The 19,981-nt window shown below is 45.7% G+C and overlaps 2 protein-coding genes across 3 annotated transcripts in view; one reads left to right on the forward strand and one right to left on the reverse strand.

The window, feature by feature from the left end:
• Positions 1 to 1,146: 1,146 nt before the first annotated feature.
• The window catches only part of LOC115080648 (kinetochore-associated protein DSN1 homolog), a 34,071-nt gene continuing 15,236 nt past the window's right edge, over positions 1,147 to 19,981 (reverse strand). For both annotated transcript variants that reach the window (XM_029584972.1, XM_029584973.1), the window contains exons 5-10: positions 18,391 to 18,478; positions 17,634 to 17,693; positions 17,000 to 17,071; positions 11,762 to 11,909; positions 6,722 to 6,809; positions 1,147 to 1,349 (exon numbers count right to left, since the gene is read on the reverse strand). In XM_029584972.1, the coding sequence (XP_029440832.1) occupies positions 1,273 to 1,349; positions 6,722 to 6,809; positions 11,762 to 11,909; positions 17,000 to 17,071; positions 17,634 to 17,693; positions 18,391 to 18,478 (533 nt within the window). In that variant the 3' untranslated portion in view covers positions 1,147 to 1,272. The remainder of the gene's footprint in view (positions 1,350 to 6,721; positions 6,810 to 11,761; positions 11,910 to 16,999; positions 17,072 to 17,633; positions 17,694 to 18,390; positions 18,479 to 19,981) is intronic.
• MVB12A (multivesicular body subunit 12A) overlaps positions 10,390 to 19,981 on the forward strand; it is a 44,474-nt gene continuing 34,882 nt past the window's right edge. Inside the window, exons 1-2 of the mRNA XM_029584974.1 lie at positions 10,390 to 10,491; positions 16,751 to 16,877. The gene's annotated coding sequence lies outside the window, so the exon portion shown is untranslated. The remainder of the gene's footprint in view (positions 10,492 to 16,750; positions 16,878 to 19,981) is intronic.

A 19,981-nucleotide genomic window follows, 5' to 3' on the forward strand; every position in this document is an offset into this window, starting at 1 on the left:
GGACCTGCGTGTGGAACAGGGAACATTTCAGAGAATGCTACCCTGGAAGTTCTGGATTTCAGCTTCCTACCTCAGAGCCTAAATTTGGCTTCCAGAACCTCCCTCCCACATTTTCCTATGTTGTCCGATATCAATTCTTTTCTCCTGATCTGAATTTCTTGAGCAAAAAAGTTTGCAATAATTTAGCAGTTTAACATGGGACGTTCAGAATCATTTCTTATGCTCTTATGTTTAAGCGACCTTAAAGCATGCTTTTGCCTTTTCCTCTATGGTTTTTGTTTTTACTCCCTATTTAACTTTTATAGTTCCACCCCCTTCTTGATGGTGGTCTAAGGATATGTGTATTTTTCTTTTTTTTTTACCTTATCAGGCATATTGTATGCTTTTTTTTCCTTCCTTTTTTCACAAGTAATGCTTGTATATTCATTGAAATGTATAAATTAAAAAAAAACAACTTCCCATGCTGATGACCCCTCCTTACATTTTCCCCATTTGAAAGCTGGTACACCTGAAGTCCACAATTTTGACTATTGTATGACCCCCCCCCCCCCCCCTCACTGCTTTGGTTTTTATATCCGGTGATCACTGGAATTTAGGTGGTCATTCTTCTGCACATTAAAAATGCTTTATCTGTTCCTAAGTCTCTCATCCCCTCCATCATGGGTTCTATTATCATTGGCCAAAGGAATCGAGGCACATTTTGCTTCCAACGCAGTCTGCAGATGGGATGGTCCAATTAATATCCGGAAGAGTAACACTACCTCTTTACTGCTGTATAGACTACTATATTATGGTGAAGCTTTTTTTTAAGGGAATTATTTAGTGCTTGGCTGTATCATACATCACCCACAGCTGGTTCTCAAGTTGTGGCTAAAATACTACATGTTCCTTTTTCTACAATTGGCTAGTGATGGCTGAGAATATGCATGTGTCACCTCTTGTCACAGTTTTCCTCCACTTAAAAGAATGCAACACCATTGCTAACTGCTTATTTTCATCGTGCGCTGACCCCATGAAGAGAATACGAGTCTCCAAAGCTGCTCACAAACCATTTGGGTGGTTCAGTAAAAAGCTTTTGGCTGAGTTATTTCTTCATATTTTCACTGTAATTCTGACATCTGCAGATTGAGAGACCACTCCTGTAACTCATTGTCTCATAAAAGAGTTTTATCAGCAAAACCAAAGCAGAAAAGAAAACAATCACAAACATTACAAAGTTGAAGGAACACTTAAAGTAGCAATCCAAAGAACGTTTTTCTTTTTTTTGCCATGTTACTGCTGTGAACTTTTGGGAATCTTCAGCAACTTGCGTACAGGTGAATTTTCCATTTGCTTGAAAGACCTCCGTTCTGCAGAGAGAGAGAGAGAGAGAAAACAAGCACCAGATCAAATTAAGTCTTCACAAAATCTGTGCAGAGGGCAATTGAGACCTTTAGGAAAGCCCAGAATTGGAAAATTAAATCCTCTTTTTTTTTGTTAAAGTTTGCATTGGTAATAGAGGAATTTACTCTTACCTAATAATTTCCTTTCCTTGACTCCAGGCAGACCAGTCCAGATGAGTGGGTTATGCCAACCCACCCGCAGATGGTTTGCCTACCATCTGGCCGAGACAGAATACCGGCACGCTGAGGTCAGCCTGGATGCTTATAAGGGGGGGATTTAAAAATTTGGTGCCCAGAGGCAGGACGGGAGGACAGGCTGATGGACTCGAGTGCTACAGTGGTGCCTTTTTGAAGAGAAACCAGCACATGGCTCCTTCAAAATGTGGTGCCCTAGGCAGTTGCCTTTGCTTAAATCCAGGCCTGGGTTACATTAGCGAATCTGTTCATCTCCGTCTCAATCTGCTGGTTGGTGAGCATAACCCACTTGTCTGAACTGGTTTTCAAGGACAAAAAGGAATACACCTTTTTAATGAGGAAATCATTGCATGCCAGTATTTGACTCTTAAAATAAAAATGATAGCACAGCAATCTGTAGGGTTCCCTGGATCCTTCTTTGCCACATTTTTAGTACATTGGGGATAAGTCCAAAAGCAAAGAAGATGAAAGCAGCATTGTCTGAATTATCCGGAAGTTTCAGTAATTTTGTTATGGGTTTGACAGTTGCATGGTCTTACTTGTAGGTAAGATAAGACATGGGGGTAACGTGCACACAGTGGCAGTTCCTGTCCTTGGGGGGTAACCTGCTGCCATGGGAAGCTTGCCTGGGCGGACTGGTCTTTTTCTGCCGACAATACGCTGTATGTTACTAAACACACATTCATCATCAGTCCCTTTAATGGGGTGCATTTGAAGTGATTTCTACACGGAGAGAGCTGTCCAGAAAATGGATTGGGTCACATCTTTGGAGGGGTACCACCCACTTTCCCCCCAGCTTCCAGCCCTGGCAATGGAGTTAGTATTCCAGTAACTGGTGGAACTGACTGACAAGTTACCAGGACAGGAGGCTCTGGCCCCTTCCCCACACTGCCATAACCACGTAAACATACAGTGGTAAAGAAAACATTACATTCATATTCAAAGTTATACATTTCATTACATACACAACGATAAATTCATTTCAACATGCAAAAATCAGATTTCCCATAAAAAATGATTTTTCTACATTAAATTATTACATATAAATTCATTTTAATGTGTGATTTATTGTATGCTTTTTTAGATGAATTTAAACTCTTTACCACTGTATGTGTGTTGATTATTTGTGTGGGGTAAGGTATTTAATCACCATTATATATGTATATACATAAAAATTAAAAAAAGACATATATACCCCTCCATTGCCTCACTTACAATTGTAATCTGCTTTGAAGTACTGAAAGGTGGAATATAAAATAAATAAAACACACAATATACAAAATTGCTGCTGTTTTTTTTTTTAAACTCCGCTGTCTCAATGGCTTCTCTAGCACTAAATACAAATGACTTTGGTGGGTTATCCACAGCTTCAACACATTTTTCAGCCTTATTTTGGCTCTTTTGTCAGAGAGGGCTCACATCTAGTGGATCTCCTCTCTTAGAACATAACTTAAGAACATAATAATTGCCATACTGGGTCAGACCATGTGTCCATCAAGCCCAGTATCCTGTCTCCAACAGTGGCCAATCCAAGTCACAAGTACCTGGCAGGATCCCAAACACTAACCAGATCTCAAGCTACTATTGCTTATTGATTAAGAGCAGTTTATGGATTTTTACTCTAGGAACTTATCCAAACCTTTTTTTTTAAACCCAGTTACACTAACTGCTGTAACCACATCCTCTGGCAATGAATTCCAGAGCTTAACTATGCGCTGAGCGAAAAAGAATTTTCTTTGATTTGTTTTAAATGAGCTATTTGCTAACTTCATGGAGTGCCCCGTAGTCCCTCTATTATCTGAGAGAATACATAACTGACTTACATTAACTTGTTCAAGACCTTTCATGATTTTGAGGACCTCTAGCATATCCCCCCTCAGCCATCTCTTCTCCAAGCTTAACAGCCCTAACTTCTTTAGCCTTTCCTCATAGGGCAGCCGTTCCATGCCCCTTATCTTGATCTGCTGCTCTGTACTTCACTCCTTCCACTCTGACAATTGTTTTAGCATGACTGACATTTTTTGATACTACTTTGATTTTGTATAACAAAGTTCGTTGTAACAAACATTTTTTTATATTGATTAACATAATAGTGGTGTTACCCCCCTAATTATAGGGTTTATTGGTGTGTGTGTGTGTGTGTGTGTGTGTGTGTGTATTGCAGCACAACTGCGTGTGTGCATGCTGCAGTGCATGCACGGACCTTCAAATAGCGTGGTAGGGTGGGCCGAAGAAGGATAAAGAAACGCTGAGCGGGAGAGACCACAGAGACTGCAGGACAGGAGGCATTTGCAGGCTTCAGTGGTTTTCAACAGGCATAGAGTCAGTAACATAACATAATATATGCCATACCGGGTCAGACCAAGGGTCCATCAAGCCCAGCATCCTGTTTCCAACAGTGGCCAATCCAAGTCACAAGTACCTGGCAGGATCCCAAACACTAAACAGATCTCAAGCTACGATTGCTTATTGATTATAACATCACATATGGGGCTGGTAGAAACAGCAGGCTCCAGCAGCAGATGAGATGCAGGCAAGCAAACCATTCAGATCCTACCAGGGCTTTCCAATGCTCCCAGTCAGTGATGGTATGGGTGGGGACAGCAGGCAGAGAAGGAGCAGGCCAACAAATACTGTGAAACGTGAGCCACCAGCAAACAGCTGCTCGCCTGATCGAGGGAGTGGAGGGAGGAGAGATGAGACCAGTGCGGAGAGGGTGACAAAGTGGAAAGTGCAAAGAGAAAAGTATCCTCATTCCTGTACTCTCCCCCACACACCTATCACAGACAACCCACAAACACATCTCTGCCCCCACTCTATACTATTCACCCCCTTTTTATCACTTCCTCGGAGATCCCCTGTATTTATCCCATGCTTTCTTGAATTCAGATACTGTTTTTATCTCCACGGGGAGGCCGTTCCACGCATCCACCACCCCCTCTGTAAAGAAATATTTCCTAAGATTACTCCTGAGTCTGCCCCCTTTCACCCTCATCCCATGACCCCTCACTATAGAACATCCTTTCCAGTGAAAAAGCCTCCCCTCCAGTGCATGAAAACCTTAGAGATATCTGAATCTCTCTATCATCTCTCCTATCTCCCCTCTCCTCCAGGGTGTACAGGTTCAGATCTTTAAGTCTATCCCCGTGTGCTTTAGAAGGAAGCCCACTGACCATGTTAGTAGCCCCCTCTGCACCGACCCCATCCTGTTCCTATCCTTCTGAAGGTGCAGTCTCCAGCATTGTACACAGTGAGGTCTCACCAGGGACCTGTACAGGGGCAGTGTCACCTCCCTTTTTCTGCTGACCAGTCCTCTCCCTATGCAGCCAGGCATCTTTCTGGCTTTTACTGTTGCTTTATCCACATCAGATATGATCACCCCCAGATCCCGCTCTTCCTTTGTGCTTAGAAGAATTTCACCTCCAATACTGCGACTTTCCCTTGGGGTTTTGCATCCTAAATGCATTGCTCTGCATTGTTTAGCATTAAATCTGAGCTGCCAGACCATAGACCATTCCTCGAGCTTCGCTAGATCCCTCCTCATGTTTTCCACGCCTTCCTGGCTGCCCACCCTGTTACAGATTTTGGTATCATCAGCAAAAATATAAACCTTTCCCGACAACCCGTCCATTACGCCGCTGACAAAAATGTTGCAAAGAACCGGTCCAAGGACCGATCCCCGAGGCACCACTGGTAACAACCCCCTCCTCAGAGAAAACGCCATTTACCACTGCCCTTTGCCACCTCCCACGCTGCCAGTTTCTAACCCAGTCGGTCACTCTAGGATCCATACCAAGGGCGCACAAGTTATTTATAAGTCTTGTGTGTGAAAAGTGTCAAAGACCTTGCTGAAACCCAAGTACACTGCATCTTGATCCAACTCTCTGGTCACCCAATCAAAGAAATTAATCAGATTTCACCTCTGCTAACTCCCTGCTGCCTCGGATCTTGCAATCCATTGGATTCCAAACATCGCGCTCCCCTCTGATTTAGCAGCGATTCCATTAGTTTGCTCACCCCAGAGGTCAGACTGACCGGCCTGTACTTCCCAGCCTCCTCCTTACTTCCACGTTTATGAACAGGAAGCACATCCGCCCTTTTCCAGTCCTCCAGACTGTAAGGAGGCATTGAACAGGTCAGCACGGAGCTGCCAGGACATCTCTAAGTTCCCTTAGTACCCTTGGGTGTTTCCCATCCGGCCCCATCACCTTATCTACTTTAAGTTTAGTTAGCTCCTCACGGACACACTGATCTGAAAATCGATTGAGGTTTACCTCACTTCCAATCTGATTTGTGTTTGCTTTATCTGATCCTGCTCCAGGCCCTTCCACAGTGAACACTGAACAGAAATATTTGTTATGCAATTTTGCTTTTTCCTCATCGTCTTCTACATATTCCTCCCTTTCTCCTTTGAGTCTCAGAATACCACTTTTGCACTTCCTTCTATCACTAACGTATGTAAAAAAAAATAAATAAAAAGTCGTCCTTCTGTGTTATTGTATTTGCTATTTTTTCTTCTATTTTAATTTTTGCATTCCTGAGAATAAGTGCTATTTTATATTTTTTTTACATGCACGTTTGAAAGTTCACCTTAAATTGTTTAAAGCTCTGAAGATTCTTGTATTCTACCTGACAGGTAACAGAAAGCAAATATAGATTTTTTTTTTTTTAATTGATGGGCTTGTGTGTGGCTCTAAAACCTTTAGCGGAATGAGGGAACTGTTTATGAGCTGTGATTTGTCATTTTTTGTTCCGTATGTTTTGATTATATTATAGATGTGACCTGATATAAGCTGCTCGCAGCTTTTGTGACTGGGCGGCATAGAAATATTGTAAATAAAATAAGGAAGCACTTGCATCAAGTTCACTGCTGTTCATTGGTCTCATCCTATGCACCCCTGAGATCCAGCAATACCACGGGAGGAGACAAGCACTTCTAGTCCATCTGGGGTCCCTCGCATCTCATTAGCACCAGAAGCCAAGTCTAGAGGAGTTGGGGAATCTTTGCAGACGTCAGAAAGTCACCAAAGTCAGCAAAATCGGGAAAAAGAGGACCATTCCTGGCAGTAGTTAGGTTTGATAGATTATACCATATTACACAAACCATCAGCTAGTGCTACACAGCTTAAACTAAGGTCTCTTACCGAGCTTCAGTGTTATATTCCTCAGGCACTGAGAAACCTCATCCATAAACGAGTGCAATAAGTTGACTGACTCCTGCAGTTCATCCATCTACAAAATAAAAATAATTAAATACAAGTCAAACACTATTTTGCAATGCATTCACCTTTATTGCCTCTGTGCAGGTTACCCCCATGTTTCTCTTAATGGTAGAAACTGCCGCTCTGTGCAGGTTACCCCCATGTTTCTCTTAATGGTAGAAACTGCCGCTCTGTGCAGGTTACCCCCATGTTTCCCGTAAGGGTAGTAACTGCCGCTCCATGCAGGTTACCCCCATGTTTCCCATAAGGGTAGTAACTGCCACTCCGTGCAGGTTGCCCCCCTGTTTCTCTTAAGAGTAGTAACTGCTGCTCCGTATGGGTTACCCTCATGTTTCTGTTAAGGGCAGTAACTGCTGCTCCGTGTGGGTTACCGTCATGTTTCTCTTAAGGGTAGTAACTGCCGCTCCGTGCAGGTTACCCCCATGTTTCTCTTAAGGGTAGTAACTGCTGCTCCATGTGGGTTACCCTCATGTTTCTCTTAAGGGAAGTAACTGCTGCTCCGTGCAAATGACCCCCAAGCTTTTTTATTTATTCCCTTTCTCTCGCCTTTAGGGATCCACAGTGTTTATCCCAGGCCCCTTTGAAATCCTTCACAGTTTTAGTCTTCACCACTTCCTCCGGAAGGGCATTCCAGGCACCCACCACCCTCTCAGTGAAGAAATATTTCCTGACATTGGTTCTGAGTCTTCCTCCCTGGAGTTGCAGGGGGATGAAGGCTGATGCCTTTCTGCTTTGCACAGTGAAACTGTCCATGACATCTACTTCCTTTCAACACCTAAATAGAACCCTTGCATAGATGACTGGAATAAGCTGATCATCTCATAGGAGGGTGGTGGAGGCCTGGAAAGCCCGTCCAGAGGAGGCGGTAAAGACAAAAACAGTGAAAGGTTTCAAAGAGGCATGGGATAAACACTGTGAATCCCTAACGGCTAGAGGCTGGGAATGAATGAAAAGAGTGCATGGGGGTAACTTGCTGGTGCAGCGGTTACTCCCCTTAACCAATAAGCCTTCATATTGTTGATACAACTCCATCATCGCTCTCTGCTTCAATGGCAGGGCAAAAAGAGGAAAAGGGGAATTAGAGTCATCCTAACTGGAGTTTCATTTTGTGACCCCTAGTTGTACTGATTTCTTTCCAGCATCCTGTTTCCAACAATTGCCAAGCCAAGTCACAAGTACCTGGCAGGATCCCAAGGGGTAGAGAGATTCCAAGCTGCTTATCACTCCAGGAACGTATCCAAGCCTTTTTTTTTTAAACCCAGCTACACTAACAGCTTTCACCACATTCTCTGGCAACAAATTCCAGAGCTTAATTATGTGTTGAGTAAAATAATATTCTCTTAATTTTAAATTTATTACCCAGTAACTTCATTATGTGCCCCCTGGTCTTTGTACTTTTCGAAAGAGATGAGACAGCTGATCCTTTCTGACGGGTCGATCCAGTAAGGGCAGGTAGGAAGAGCTGCGTTAGTGCCGGGCGCACCCGCGGTTGCCGCACGCACAGTCCGGCTCACCTACCGCTCGATCCTGTACTCTAATCTCATGCAAATGTAAGCAGCGTCCAAGAAGCGTTAGGCACCCATTTTACTGTATAGGCGCTTAATACAGCGCCTATACAGTATCCTGGGTGCGCTGGTGCCTGTCATTTCAAATGACAGGCACCAGGAAGTGGATCCCAACTTTAACCCATGAAAACCTAAAATCCCCTGCTCCCAAAGCGGCTCGACGTGTGCCAACTTACCTTTTGTTGTTTTTCAGCCCTTTCAGCCTTCTCTGCCGTCCTCTCTGCCGTCCTCCGGAGGGGGTGCAGTCGACGGCGAAAGCGGCTTGCAGCGGTGTCCCCCCCTGGTCCCGGTTCTCCTGGCTCTCGATGACAGCGGGCTGCCTCCAGCGCTCACGTCACCAGCGGCCAAGAAATTAAAAGAAGAGCGCGGGTGCAGCCAAGGGGGAAAAAAAAAAGACGTCACGCCCGCCCGTCCCTGTGCTTTCATTGGCTATTTGGGCGCTCATGCCAATGAGGGGGGGGGGAGCTGTCAGCCAGAAGTCGAGCTGGAGTACCTGCGGGAACATCGTCGAGAACCGGGACCTGCGGGGGGGGGGGGGGAGGGACCGCTGCAAGCCGCTTTCGCCGTCACTGTACTTTCATTGGCTTGAGCTCCCGTCAATTTGGACGCTCAAGCCCATGAAAGTTCGCTTCGCTTCCAAGGCCGTAACTCAGCAGTCTTTTTTTGGGGGGGTACATCGTCGAAGAGCCAGGAGAACCGGGACCTGCGCGGGGCACGCCGCTGCAAGCCGCTTTCGCCGCTGGCTGCCCCCTCCGGAGCACGGCAGAGAAGGTTGAAGGGGCTGAAAGCAACACAAAGTAAGTTGATAACACGTCGAGTTGCTTCGGGAGGAGGGGATTTTATGTTTTTAGGTTTCTTTTTGGGGGAAAGTTTGCCGTCTACCCTTACCCCTGCCTCTAACGCAGGGGTAAGGGTAGGCGGTAAATGAGCAAGTTAAGCGCGGGGCAAAACAGCAGGGTAAAATAGCGATAGTCGGGGCGCGCGTTACTGTATGGGAGGGAATAGCTAATTCGATGGTTTACATCTCATATACATGCCGCGGGCGGAAGGGGTTACCCGGGGATTTAAAGAGGCGGTGAGGATGGGTTAAAGGGGATTGTGTATCGCAGGAAGGGCTAACGCGGCCGGAAAGTGAGTAGAAAGCGGGTTAGGAGCGGGGTATCCGCGGCTCCACTTTACTGTATCGAGCCGTGAGTAAGGAGAATAGAAGGATGAGTGGCGAGGGAAGGCCTGAAGCCTCTGACCTTACCAGACTTGTTCCCTTGGGGCCTGGATCCTGCTCCAGCGAGGGAGGAAGTTAAGCTTTCACCTCCAGAGCTGGTTCCCATCAGTGGACTGACTCATCTCCAAGTCACGCTCAACTAAGGGAGGGAGATCGAGGTTTTCACCTTGGCAGCTGGCCATGATTTTCCCTCAGGCTTTTGCCTTAAGTTGCTGTCCAGAAAAGGTTTTCCTCTTCAGTCACTCTAACCTGTCTCCTTCCACAGCATGGGATGTTTGCCTACCATAGGTTGGAGACAGAATACTGGTCGGTTGAGGTAAGCATCTTCTGCTTGCTGGACATAACTCATACTTTTGGACTGGTCTGACTAGATGAAGAAGAAATTGTGATTTCAGTGAGCAATTACTTGCATATGTGCTTTTGGCACCCTGGGGTACCTTCCCTCTGAATGGCTTATGTTTAGCAGTCTGTTAGGATCAGCAGAGGTTGGCTGAGTGTGACGGGGTCTATATTCCAGCCCTGGGAGGTAGGCCAAAGCCCTAAGAACCAAAAATCCCAGGGGGAGGGGGAAGAAAAACCCTGAGACACAAAGTCAAGGATGCACACTGTAATCCTAGAGAAAGAAAAGACCCAGGTGTAGGAAATAGAGGGTGGAGCTCCAGAAGCCAATCCCTGGCTACAGGGGGAGGGCAAAACAGAGGGTGGGGCCCTAGGAACCAATCCCTCGCTACTAGAGGAGGAGTCTACATCATATAAAAAGGAGTTCCTAGCAGAGTACTCTCAGTCTCCTGCTGGGGGGGACTGTGGAGGAAAGAGTGGGACTGTGCTGCTTGCTCTAGGAGATGCTGACTCTGGATGTTGCCTCTACACTGTGAAGAAGGATAGTGACAGTGAGCCCAAGGTAGGTGAGCTTGTGGCTACCAAAGCTTCTGTTAGTTTGGATTTACCTGCCTTGAGGACATGTTACTAAGGAAACTGCCAAGTGGGTGGTTGTATTGCTGGGGAAAAGTTTAATGTTGCAGAGGTATGGGGGGAGGTGGTAGTTAGGCCCAGTGGGCCAGACCTTGACTTGGGAGAACTTATTGAGATTAGTTTGTTTTGTGCTGGATTTCACAGAGGACTGAAAGACAAAGCTAGAGGCTTAGGCTTCACTTTTCAAGCCAGCCTCTCCTGTGAGGGTGGGTTGGCTAAGCAGGGAGGGGCATCTGCCTTCCAGCCAGACCTGGGGATGGTTCAAACCCTGCCTGGAGACTTGTGGGAAAGAACTGTAAAAGATTTCTATTTGAGTTTTCAAGTGGCCAGGAAAGTCCCTCTCCAAGACTGGACTCTGGAGAGGCTTGAGTTTGGAGGTGATTGGCCAGAGGCAGCATCACACTGAGTTAGTGCTGGTTTTGTCATATTATGTAGATGAACTGGCAGTTTCAGGAATGAAGACAAACCCCAAACCAGAAACAAACTACTTCAAGCTTTTTCCTTATCCCTTTATCTCCTCTCCCCTCTTCCTGTTTTCAGAGGTACTCTTCTTCCACTGCCCCAAAGAGCAGATTTTTTGTGTTTTATATACTGTCATTCCATGTGAATTGCTAGCTTGCAACAGTGTACAGAAGGTGTTAGAGGTAGGGCAAAAATCTAGAACTAGAGGCTTACTATAGAGACAGGTGCAGACCAGGCGGGCCTGGAACTAGAGGCTTACTATAGAGGCACGTGCAGACTGGGCGGGCCTGGAACTAGAGGCTTACTATAGAGGCAGGTGCAGACTGGGCGGGCCTGGAACTAGAGGCTTACTATAGAGGCAGGTGCAGACCGGGCGGGCCTGGAACTAGAGGCTTACTATAGAGGCACGTGCAGACTGGGCGGGCCTGGAACTAGAGGCTTACTATAGAGGCAGGTGCAGACCGGGCGGGCCTGGAACTAGAGGCTTACTATAGAGGCAGGTGCAGACCGGGCGGGCCTGGAACTAGAGGCTTACTATAGAGACAGTTGCAGACCGGGCGGGCCTGGAACTAGAGGCTTACTATAGAGACAGGTGCAGACCGGGTGGGCCTGGAACTAGAGGCTTACTATAGAGACACGTGCAGACCGGGCGGGCCTGGAACTAGAGGCTTACTATAGAGGCAGGTGCAGACCGGGCGGGCCTATCCTGAATTCTGATATTTTCAAGTCTTTGCAACTTACCACAAGCTCCATGCAGTCAAACACATGACTCTGTTCAGTTAATATGCCTTTGTAGTCAGGCTTGCTATAGATAACTTTATCCTGGGATGTCCCAAGGCTTGTTGTGCATTCCATTTGTATGTCATTAAGTCTGACTTCCTCCAATTGCCTTAAAAACAAACAAATTAGCTACAGTGAGTATCTCTGGAGCAGTGTTTCCAAATAGGCTTGTTTTACACATAGTGACAGGCATGAACCTCATTTATAGGCCAGGGTATTCTAGCTTCAACAGCAAGAGGAAATGTGGAATAAAGGATCTGCACTCACAAAGGGGGAGTAGCTGGCTTGTTACGGCGGTTACTACCCCAAACCAAATAAGCCTGTTACTTCAATTTCTATGCAAATACAGCAGACCTCTCTGCTTCAACGGCAGGGGAGAAGAAAAAAGGGTTCACACTCACAAAGCGGGGAGTAGCTGGCTTGTTACAGCAGTTACTACCCCAAACCAAATGTGCCTGTTACTTCACTTTCGATGCATATCCAGCATAGCTCCCTGCTTCAACGGCAGGGGAGAAGAAAAACAACCAATAAGGGCTGTATAACATAGTCTGAGTAAAACAAATAAGCATGGGTGTAGCTTGCTTATTGCAGCAGTTACTACCCCTACTACCCCTAACTTATCAGCTAGATATTCACTTGGATGCAGCTCCATCACTGCTTTCTACATTAATGGTGGGGGTGGAAGGGAAATAGAACCAAGTGCTAAGAGAAACAGATAAGTATGAGAGAAAGTGTGTGAAGCTTGCTGGGCAGACTGGATGGGCCATTTGGTCTTCTTCTGCCGTCATTTCTATGTATGCTGGGAATAATCTCAGTCTCTCAACTTGACTGCTAATGCCCTTAATACTTGCATTGTGCCAGAGAGCCTCCTTCTGGACTTCATAGGGTGTAATTTTTATAGGCAACAGATCAAGGTGTGCTTGAAAATGCTTCTTAATCGGGCCAGTGGCACCCAATCTATTTGGGACTATTTCTGTTTTTCTGACTCAGTATCTCTTGGTACTTAATTTTCACTTTCTTCATATGGTCCCCAATAAAGGCATTTGAAAACTGCTGCTGAGGCTGCATTTATACTATTAAAAACAGCTGCATGAAGTCCTCTCTGCAACTGCTGTACTCTTACATTAAAAAAGAGCAGTTGTGGGGGTTATTTCATATTTTTGTTCCTACAGTTTACATTATAACCAGCCAGCTCCCTGCTGTAAAGTAACTGTAGTGTTACTTTACATTAGAAAATGTAACTTTATTATGAGTTAGGGCAGGCAACAGTGCTCACGCTGGCCTCAATAAGATCACTGTCAGTCACACTTTACATTTTTATATTTTACATAGTAACATATCAAAATGACAGCAGAGACTGCCCAGCAAGGGTTAAAGCCCATAGCAAGTACTGACCGAATCACCCAAAGCTCCAGGGAGTTGATTTGACAACAGCTATCCTGGGTGCTGAGCCCATCTACATGAACTTCCCAGCCCAGGGTGGACACATCCAGGGATAGGAGGACTTTGAAAAGAGATTCCCCCATTCCAGATCTGAAAGAACCTGCCACCAGGCAGTCTCAGAGGGGCACAGTGCAATGCTGGAGGTTCTGCATGGCCTGGTGCCACTGAGACCTCAGGGTCCATTGAGCTCTGTGCATGTGTAAATATACCAAGGGAGTGACATGGACAGTTGAGGCCATATTACCCAACAGCCTCAACATGTGCCAGGCTGACACCTGCTAGCTCTGCTGAATCTGTCACAATGGTCATCAAACTGATGACCCTTTGACAAGGCAGAAAGGCCTTAATCTGAGTCGTGTCTAGCAGGGCTCCCATGAAGTCCAAATGAAGTGAAGGGCTGAATATGAACCCTAGTGACTCCAACACCCAGAAGGTCAGATGCAAGGACCCTAGGGGTCCTGCCCGAGATGTGCCCTTGACTAGCTAATCATTCAGATAAGGGAAACCATGCACTGTGTGCCAACACCAAGGCCAGGAATTCTGTGAAGACCCACAGGGCTGATGCTATCCCAAACGGCCACACCCAATACTGGAAGTGCTGTTTTCCCACTATGAATCTGAGATCGATCTTCCCCAGACACTGGAAATGAGTGTATGCATCCTTCAGTTCGAGGGTGGGGGAACCATCTTGAACCCTTCTTTTTTTGATAAACCATTCAAGGCCCTTAGATCTAGAATTGGACGGAGTCCTCCTTGTCCTCTTTGGAATCGGGAAGTACCTGGAGTAAAATCCCCGCCCTCTTTGCCTTGTTGGAATAGGCTCGACCGTTCTGGCCGTTAAGAGGGAGGAGAGCTCCATTAGACGCAACCCCTGATGCAAGACGGGCTCGCAGGGCACCCAATAGGTTCAACTGGTACCCTTAGCGGATGATGGAAAGAATCCACTGGTCTGAGATTATACTGGCCCAAAAAAACACAAAGGAAGACTGTCTATCAAAGCCATGAGGGTAATAAGAGATCCAGAAGTCCTTGCAAAACATTTATTGAAAATCTAAATTACACAGTTGCTGCCCTGACTCAAGGGGTGAGGACCACATGCTGCCACTCCCTCACCCTCCCAAACCCCCGCAAAACTGTCACCTGGTGGTCCAGCAGGGGGCCTGGGAGCAATCTGCCGCTCCTGGGCCGTTGGCTGCCAGTGCCGTGGCCTTCAGCCCTTACCATGTAACAGGGGCTACCAGTGCCATTGGTTGGCCCCTGTCCCATGGTAGGAGATAAAGGCCACAGTGCTACTTTGGGTAGTGGCAGCTGAGGCCCCAAGAGCAGCAGATCACTCCCAGGCCCTCCATTGGACTAGGGGTGTGTGTGTGGGGGGGGGTGCAGAATTTTGAAGGGGCACTTTTTGCCCTTTCAAAATTCTGCCGCCTGAAGCAGCGGCAACGCCCCCTGTCAGCACCATAGGCACAGGCCTAGTGCTTCCACAGACCCTGTGTAGAGGAATCCGAATCCATAAAAGCAGGAGGCCCCACTGTCTAAGATGGAACACAGACTACCTCAGGCAGAAAAAGCGGCACCAAACAGATACCCCCGAATGAGACATCTGTAGGAAGAGATCTCAACACAACAGCACCTGGAGCTCCCAATTTCTCCTGGCTGAACAAATAGCAACCAAGAGAACCACTTTAAGAGTCAAGTCTTTAACCGTAGCTCTCTAGTGGTTCAAACAGAGCCTCTCACAATCCTCTAAGGAGTTTGCCATAGGTTTTCAGTATCAGGGCTCCATCTTGTGTCACCTGTGTGTGAGGACTACCATCCTGCTTGTCCTCAGAATAGGGCCATAGTAGAGGTGACAGGGTGGGGGTTGTTCTTTGCTGGGGGTGTGAGACACTAGGGGGTGGGGCAATGTGTGACGTTGCTGTACACGGGAGAGAGGGTGTTTTCCAGCTTTGAACAGTCTGGGCTTCTTGGGGGGGGCGGGGGAGTTGTCAACTATTCTGTATTTGTGAAGGTCTGTTCTGCAAGTATGACTGAGCTGAGGTGTCCAGCTAGCATGTTCATGGTGTATTGGTGTTCTAGGGCCAGATGTAATATTTGCAGTGCTGCTGTGTTTGGCATTCTGAGTTAGTGCTGCTGTGGTATAGCATTTTCCTTGTGCAGTGGTTTTTTGTTAGTACTTTGTATTTCACTATGTACCTAGCAGTGGAGAGTCTGTTAAGACTACACCAGAATTTCTGTACAAAGTGCTGAATGGGAAAACATCCTGCTCTGCCCCTTGTGCTGGGGAGAATTCTGTGGATACAGAGTATACACTTAAAGAATTGGAGGTACAGGATTTCTATTGGGCTTGTCTTGCACAAGAATTAAACCAGGGTATATTGGGTAGTATGAGCTCAAACTCACGTTTACTACTGGTTTTCTTTATTTGCATTGTGCCAAATGGCTTCTTTCTGAAGCCTGAATGGTATAATATGCAGGTACCATCTTGAAGTGAGCAGGGATGCTCTCTTTAATCAGGTGAGTGGTGCTCAAAATTTAGAACAGTTTCTGCATCTTGAGGCCATATTTTCTTGGTCTCCGATTATCTTAGTACTTTATGATCATCTTTCTCTCCTTATAGTACAAAACAGTTGCTTAGTACTGATCCTTCTACTAGTAGTGCCAATTTTGTCTGGTTTTCTAGCATGAATAATCGTGATCTATGCAAAGAATAACTGTAAATATAAAGTGGGAGTAGAGGGGACTCTGGTGGCTTCCCCTAGTCTAACTGAAGGAGGAAGTACAAGACTTTCACTGCAGGAGCTGCTTGTCCAAACTTTTTTATCTTTACCAGGCCTCAGCTCACAGCATGGGATGTCTGCCTGCCTTCTGCTGAGCTCAGCATGGGAGTCTAGACCTGGGGATGTCAGCAAGCCTGTTAGTCTGGTTCCATCTGCACTGGTCTGACTGGATGAAAAGGAAGCAGTGTTTAACTGTTATGTTTTCAGGATACCTAAGAGATGTTTGCATGCACATTGTGAATATCCTGGAAACTGCACTGGCCTGGTAATCTTCATGGTTAAGAACCTCTACCCTAAAGGATTCTTTACAGACAGCAAAGGGCTGTGCTATGTTTTTGAACAAAAACTTACCTTGTGGTTGCCTGGGGTCAGAGCCACCTAGGAAACATCTCATTGGTGCAATTGGAGATTGGTCTCAAAACATAAGGACTACTCAGGGATCTAACTCTGCTGGCACAACAGCATTCTGGACCCTGGGTTCCTGAAGACTTGGTATACTCCATTATTCCCTGGGTAGATCTCCAAGCAGAGACCCAGCCTGGGCTAACAAAGCAAAATGTGTACCTTGGTTTAACTAGTCACTCCTCATGACGCAACATGCCCCTGACAGGTTATAGTTTTAGCTTATTTAATGCTACTATTATGTAAAGTATGGACACTGCCAGTTGCCACAGACTGACTGGTCTGCATCACCTTACTGTTTACAGCAATGTTTGTTTTTTCTTTTTAGGCAGCATCCCTGTGTATGCTTGCCTGAGGGGTGGAAGCACTGCTGGCATCGTCATCACGAGAATCAGAGCGCCTTATGATCAAGCCACGCCTTCCTACTCTTGGAGAGGTACATGGAGGAAGCTGGGGTAAGGCCAGCAGTGTTGCATATTCCTGGCTGGGAACCATTATGTTTGAGAGGAAAGGAATGTGGGAGCAGCTTCTAGTGCTGTACAGAACAGACGTCCTCGGAGCAGTTCTTTTCTCTCACCTGGATAGCTCTTGCACTCTGTTCTGGTAGTTCAGTAATAGCCGATCCCACCTTCTGCATTCTTCAGAAAAACTGCAGGGAAAAAAGTTAGATTATATACAAGACACAACTAGCCATTCTGGCTGACCAAAAAAAGATTCCAATTCCTCCAACAGTCATGCACACTATCCCGGTCACATTTCAAGGCATATTATATCAGTGGGCTGAGAACCAAATCCCACCTATGCTCCTTGGGCACATCACTTCACACCCCATTGCCTCAGAAGTTGAATGTAACTCACATTGAACTACCAATAAAAATCCAAGAGCTAAAGAAATAAAACATTTCTTGCCAGGCAGTTGGTACAACATACAGTGCCACATGCATGCATCCCACGAGCCTTAGTTAAATGGCACATGCATGTGTACTCTGCTGGCATAGTTACAAGGTGCACACAACACGGCTGTGCCTTCTGCCAGTCAGACAAGGTACACATCACGCCTGATCCAGTCAGAAATGCAAAGTATAAGCACCAATTGCTCCACCACAGCCACATTTATTTCTGTCTTTATTTATGCAGGTGACTATATTGTAAGCCACTTGGATAACATGTTTTAATAAATGAAATATCAGGTCAAGATCTGACAGATATACCTTGCTATATAGTCATTCATTTGAGCCTTTGATGCTTCCATTTCTGGAGGTGTGTTAAAACTAAAACAAATAGGAAAGTTACAATTAAAAACTTTGAACCTCAAATTTTTCTATATATATCCAACAAAAAACTCATACTAATTCTATGTATACTATCACCATAAAGAATATGGGCCTTATACAAGACAGAACTTTATGTAGAAGTGTGAACTTTTTTCTTGACTAAGGTGTAATCCTTCCAATGATCACTGTGTGTGCTGCAATAAAGACTCTGGACCAAATTTAAGTTTCAGGTAGCCTGGTACATAAGGAAACAATCTGAGTGAAATTTGGGATTCTGGGACACATCACTATCTCTTGAGCAGATATATCTTTCTACAAATGCATTTAGGCACATGCCTTTGAAAATCAGAAGTATACATGTAAATTCTTTCCCTGCTCAACTCTAACCCTACCTGGAATACCTACTCAGAGTACAGGGAAAAGTACACAGAAGCTAATTTCATGCATACGTTGCCCCACATAACCCTTTGGATGATTTTCAAAAGCAGATTCACATGCAAAAGCTGAGGATTTTTTGCATGGAAATCATTTGAATATTACCCCCAGTCTGGCTTTCCCAGCCCAACAAATTAAATTCTAATTAACTGACACCCTTTTGTGCTATCCTGATTCATAATGCAACCTATGGACTACAGCTCCTGTCTAACCTCAGCTGTAAAATTCCTGGGGATGGTGCTATAACAGATATCTTTACCTTGTTGGCATTTCTGTACATTTCTGCAAGGTCCCATCATGCCCTAGCTTCTCAATGAAATGCTGCAGTTCCTTGGAAACTGATGACACTGATAGAAGCAAAAAGGTTACTGTAAATATAAGACTAAAAGAAGCAACATTGCTTATCTGTACCCAGGCTTCTCCATAGATGGCAGTATCAATCAGCCATAACAAGTAGTAACATTCAACAGTGCCAACAGACCCAGCTCTCAGAAGTCTCTAGGCATGCCCAGTAGTTACCTGTACACCACCCACTTTGCATGCCAAAGTCACAAGGAACAGCACCTTCCAGGCGAGAAACTTCCGGTCTACCAACTGGAGAGGTTTCATGAGTTTGGCTAGGACCACATTAAGGGTGGGGGCTGATAGGGATTGGCTTCAGTGGCTGGACAAGCTGGAAGTGAGATCAGGCTGGACACTGTGGGAAGAGACAGACTAGAAGCAAAGGTCTGGGTACTGGAACAGACAAGGAGCTGAGCACTGGATACCAGAACAGGCTTGAAGAGTACCTCAAGGAATCATTAAGCTAGATGGGAAAACCTAGGAGAAGTAGAAGGTCAAAGGCAAAACTAAAAGGAGCTAGAAGGGCAACCAATTTTGTTAGGGATGTAAAAGGAGTGAGGAAAGACCCCACTATCTTTCTAAAGAAGTAACTGAAAAGGTTTGTGTTCATAAAGTGCAAGAGATTGCAAAGGAAGACCAGGCAACAATGTCTGGGAGAGGAGTCAGGAATGTGAAAATTCAAATAGAGGAAAAATAGCAAATACAGTATTACAGAAGGACAAGGTTTTTTGTTAAGATCTGTTAGTGATAGAAGTACAAAAGTGGTATTCTGAGACTCAAAGGTGAGAGGGAGGAATATGTGGAGGCTGAGGAGGAAAAAGTAAAACTGCATAACATATTTCTGTTCTGTGTTCACTGTGGCAGGGCCTGGAGCCAGGACCAGATAAAACAAACACAAATAAGATTGAGGTTTACCTCACTTCCAATCTATTTCAGAACAGGGTGTTCCTGAGGAGCTAACATTGAGGGCTCAGACTTTTTGGCACCAAACAGTTTATCCATTTTGTCGATGTGCATGATGGCCCTTGGGAGTCATCTGGGCACAGACCGGGGGGGGGGTGTGTGTGTGTCTGTAATGGACATAGCCCAGGGGCACTGGGGACATCCAGTGAAAACCAGACAATGCCATGGGGAAAAAATCTGGCACGTGGTCTATGACCAGCAACCACAGACAACATAACTTACTGAGACACCCAGTAACTAACCCCAGGTAGAAGAGACCTGGCGTGATCAAAAAAGGGAACAAAATAGTTTTCCACAAAGCATGAGCTTCACAGAGACTGAAGGGGGATCCTGTGTGGATAGTGGCATGCTCAGGAAAGTTGACAAAACCAATGTGATATCTCAGATCGAATGTTGGTATATAAAACAGTTTTCCATGTCGCCCTTGCACGAGGACTAACATCCTGCCTGTCCTAGAGAGGATTTACTCTGCGTGGAAGAGTGGCTGTTACCTGTCCTCAGGCTGAGGCTTTGGGGTCTTACCCAGGTCCGAATCACCCACAGAC

This window comes from Rhinatrema bivittatum, chromosome 19 (assembly GCF_901001135.1).
Source record: "Rhinatrema bivittatum chromosome 19, aRhiBiv1.1, whole genome shotgun sequence".
Classification (NCBI taxonomy): domain Eukaryota; kingdom Metazoa; phylum Chordata; class Amphibia; order Gymnophiona; family Rhinatrematidae; genus Rhinatrema; species Rhinatrema bivittatum.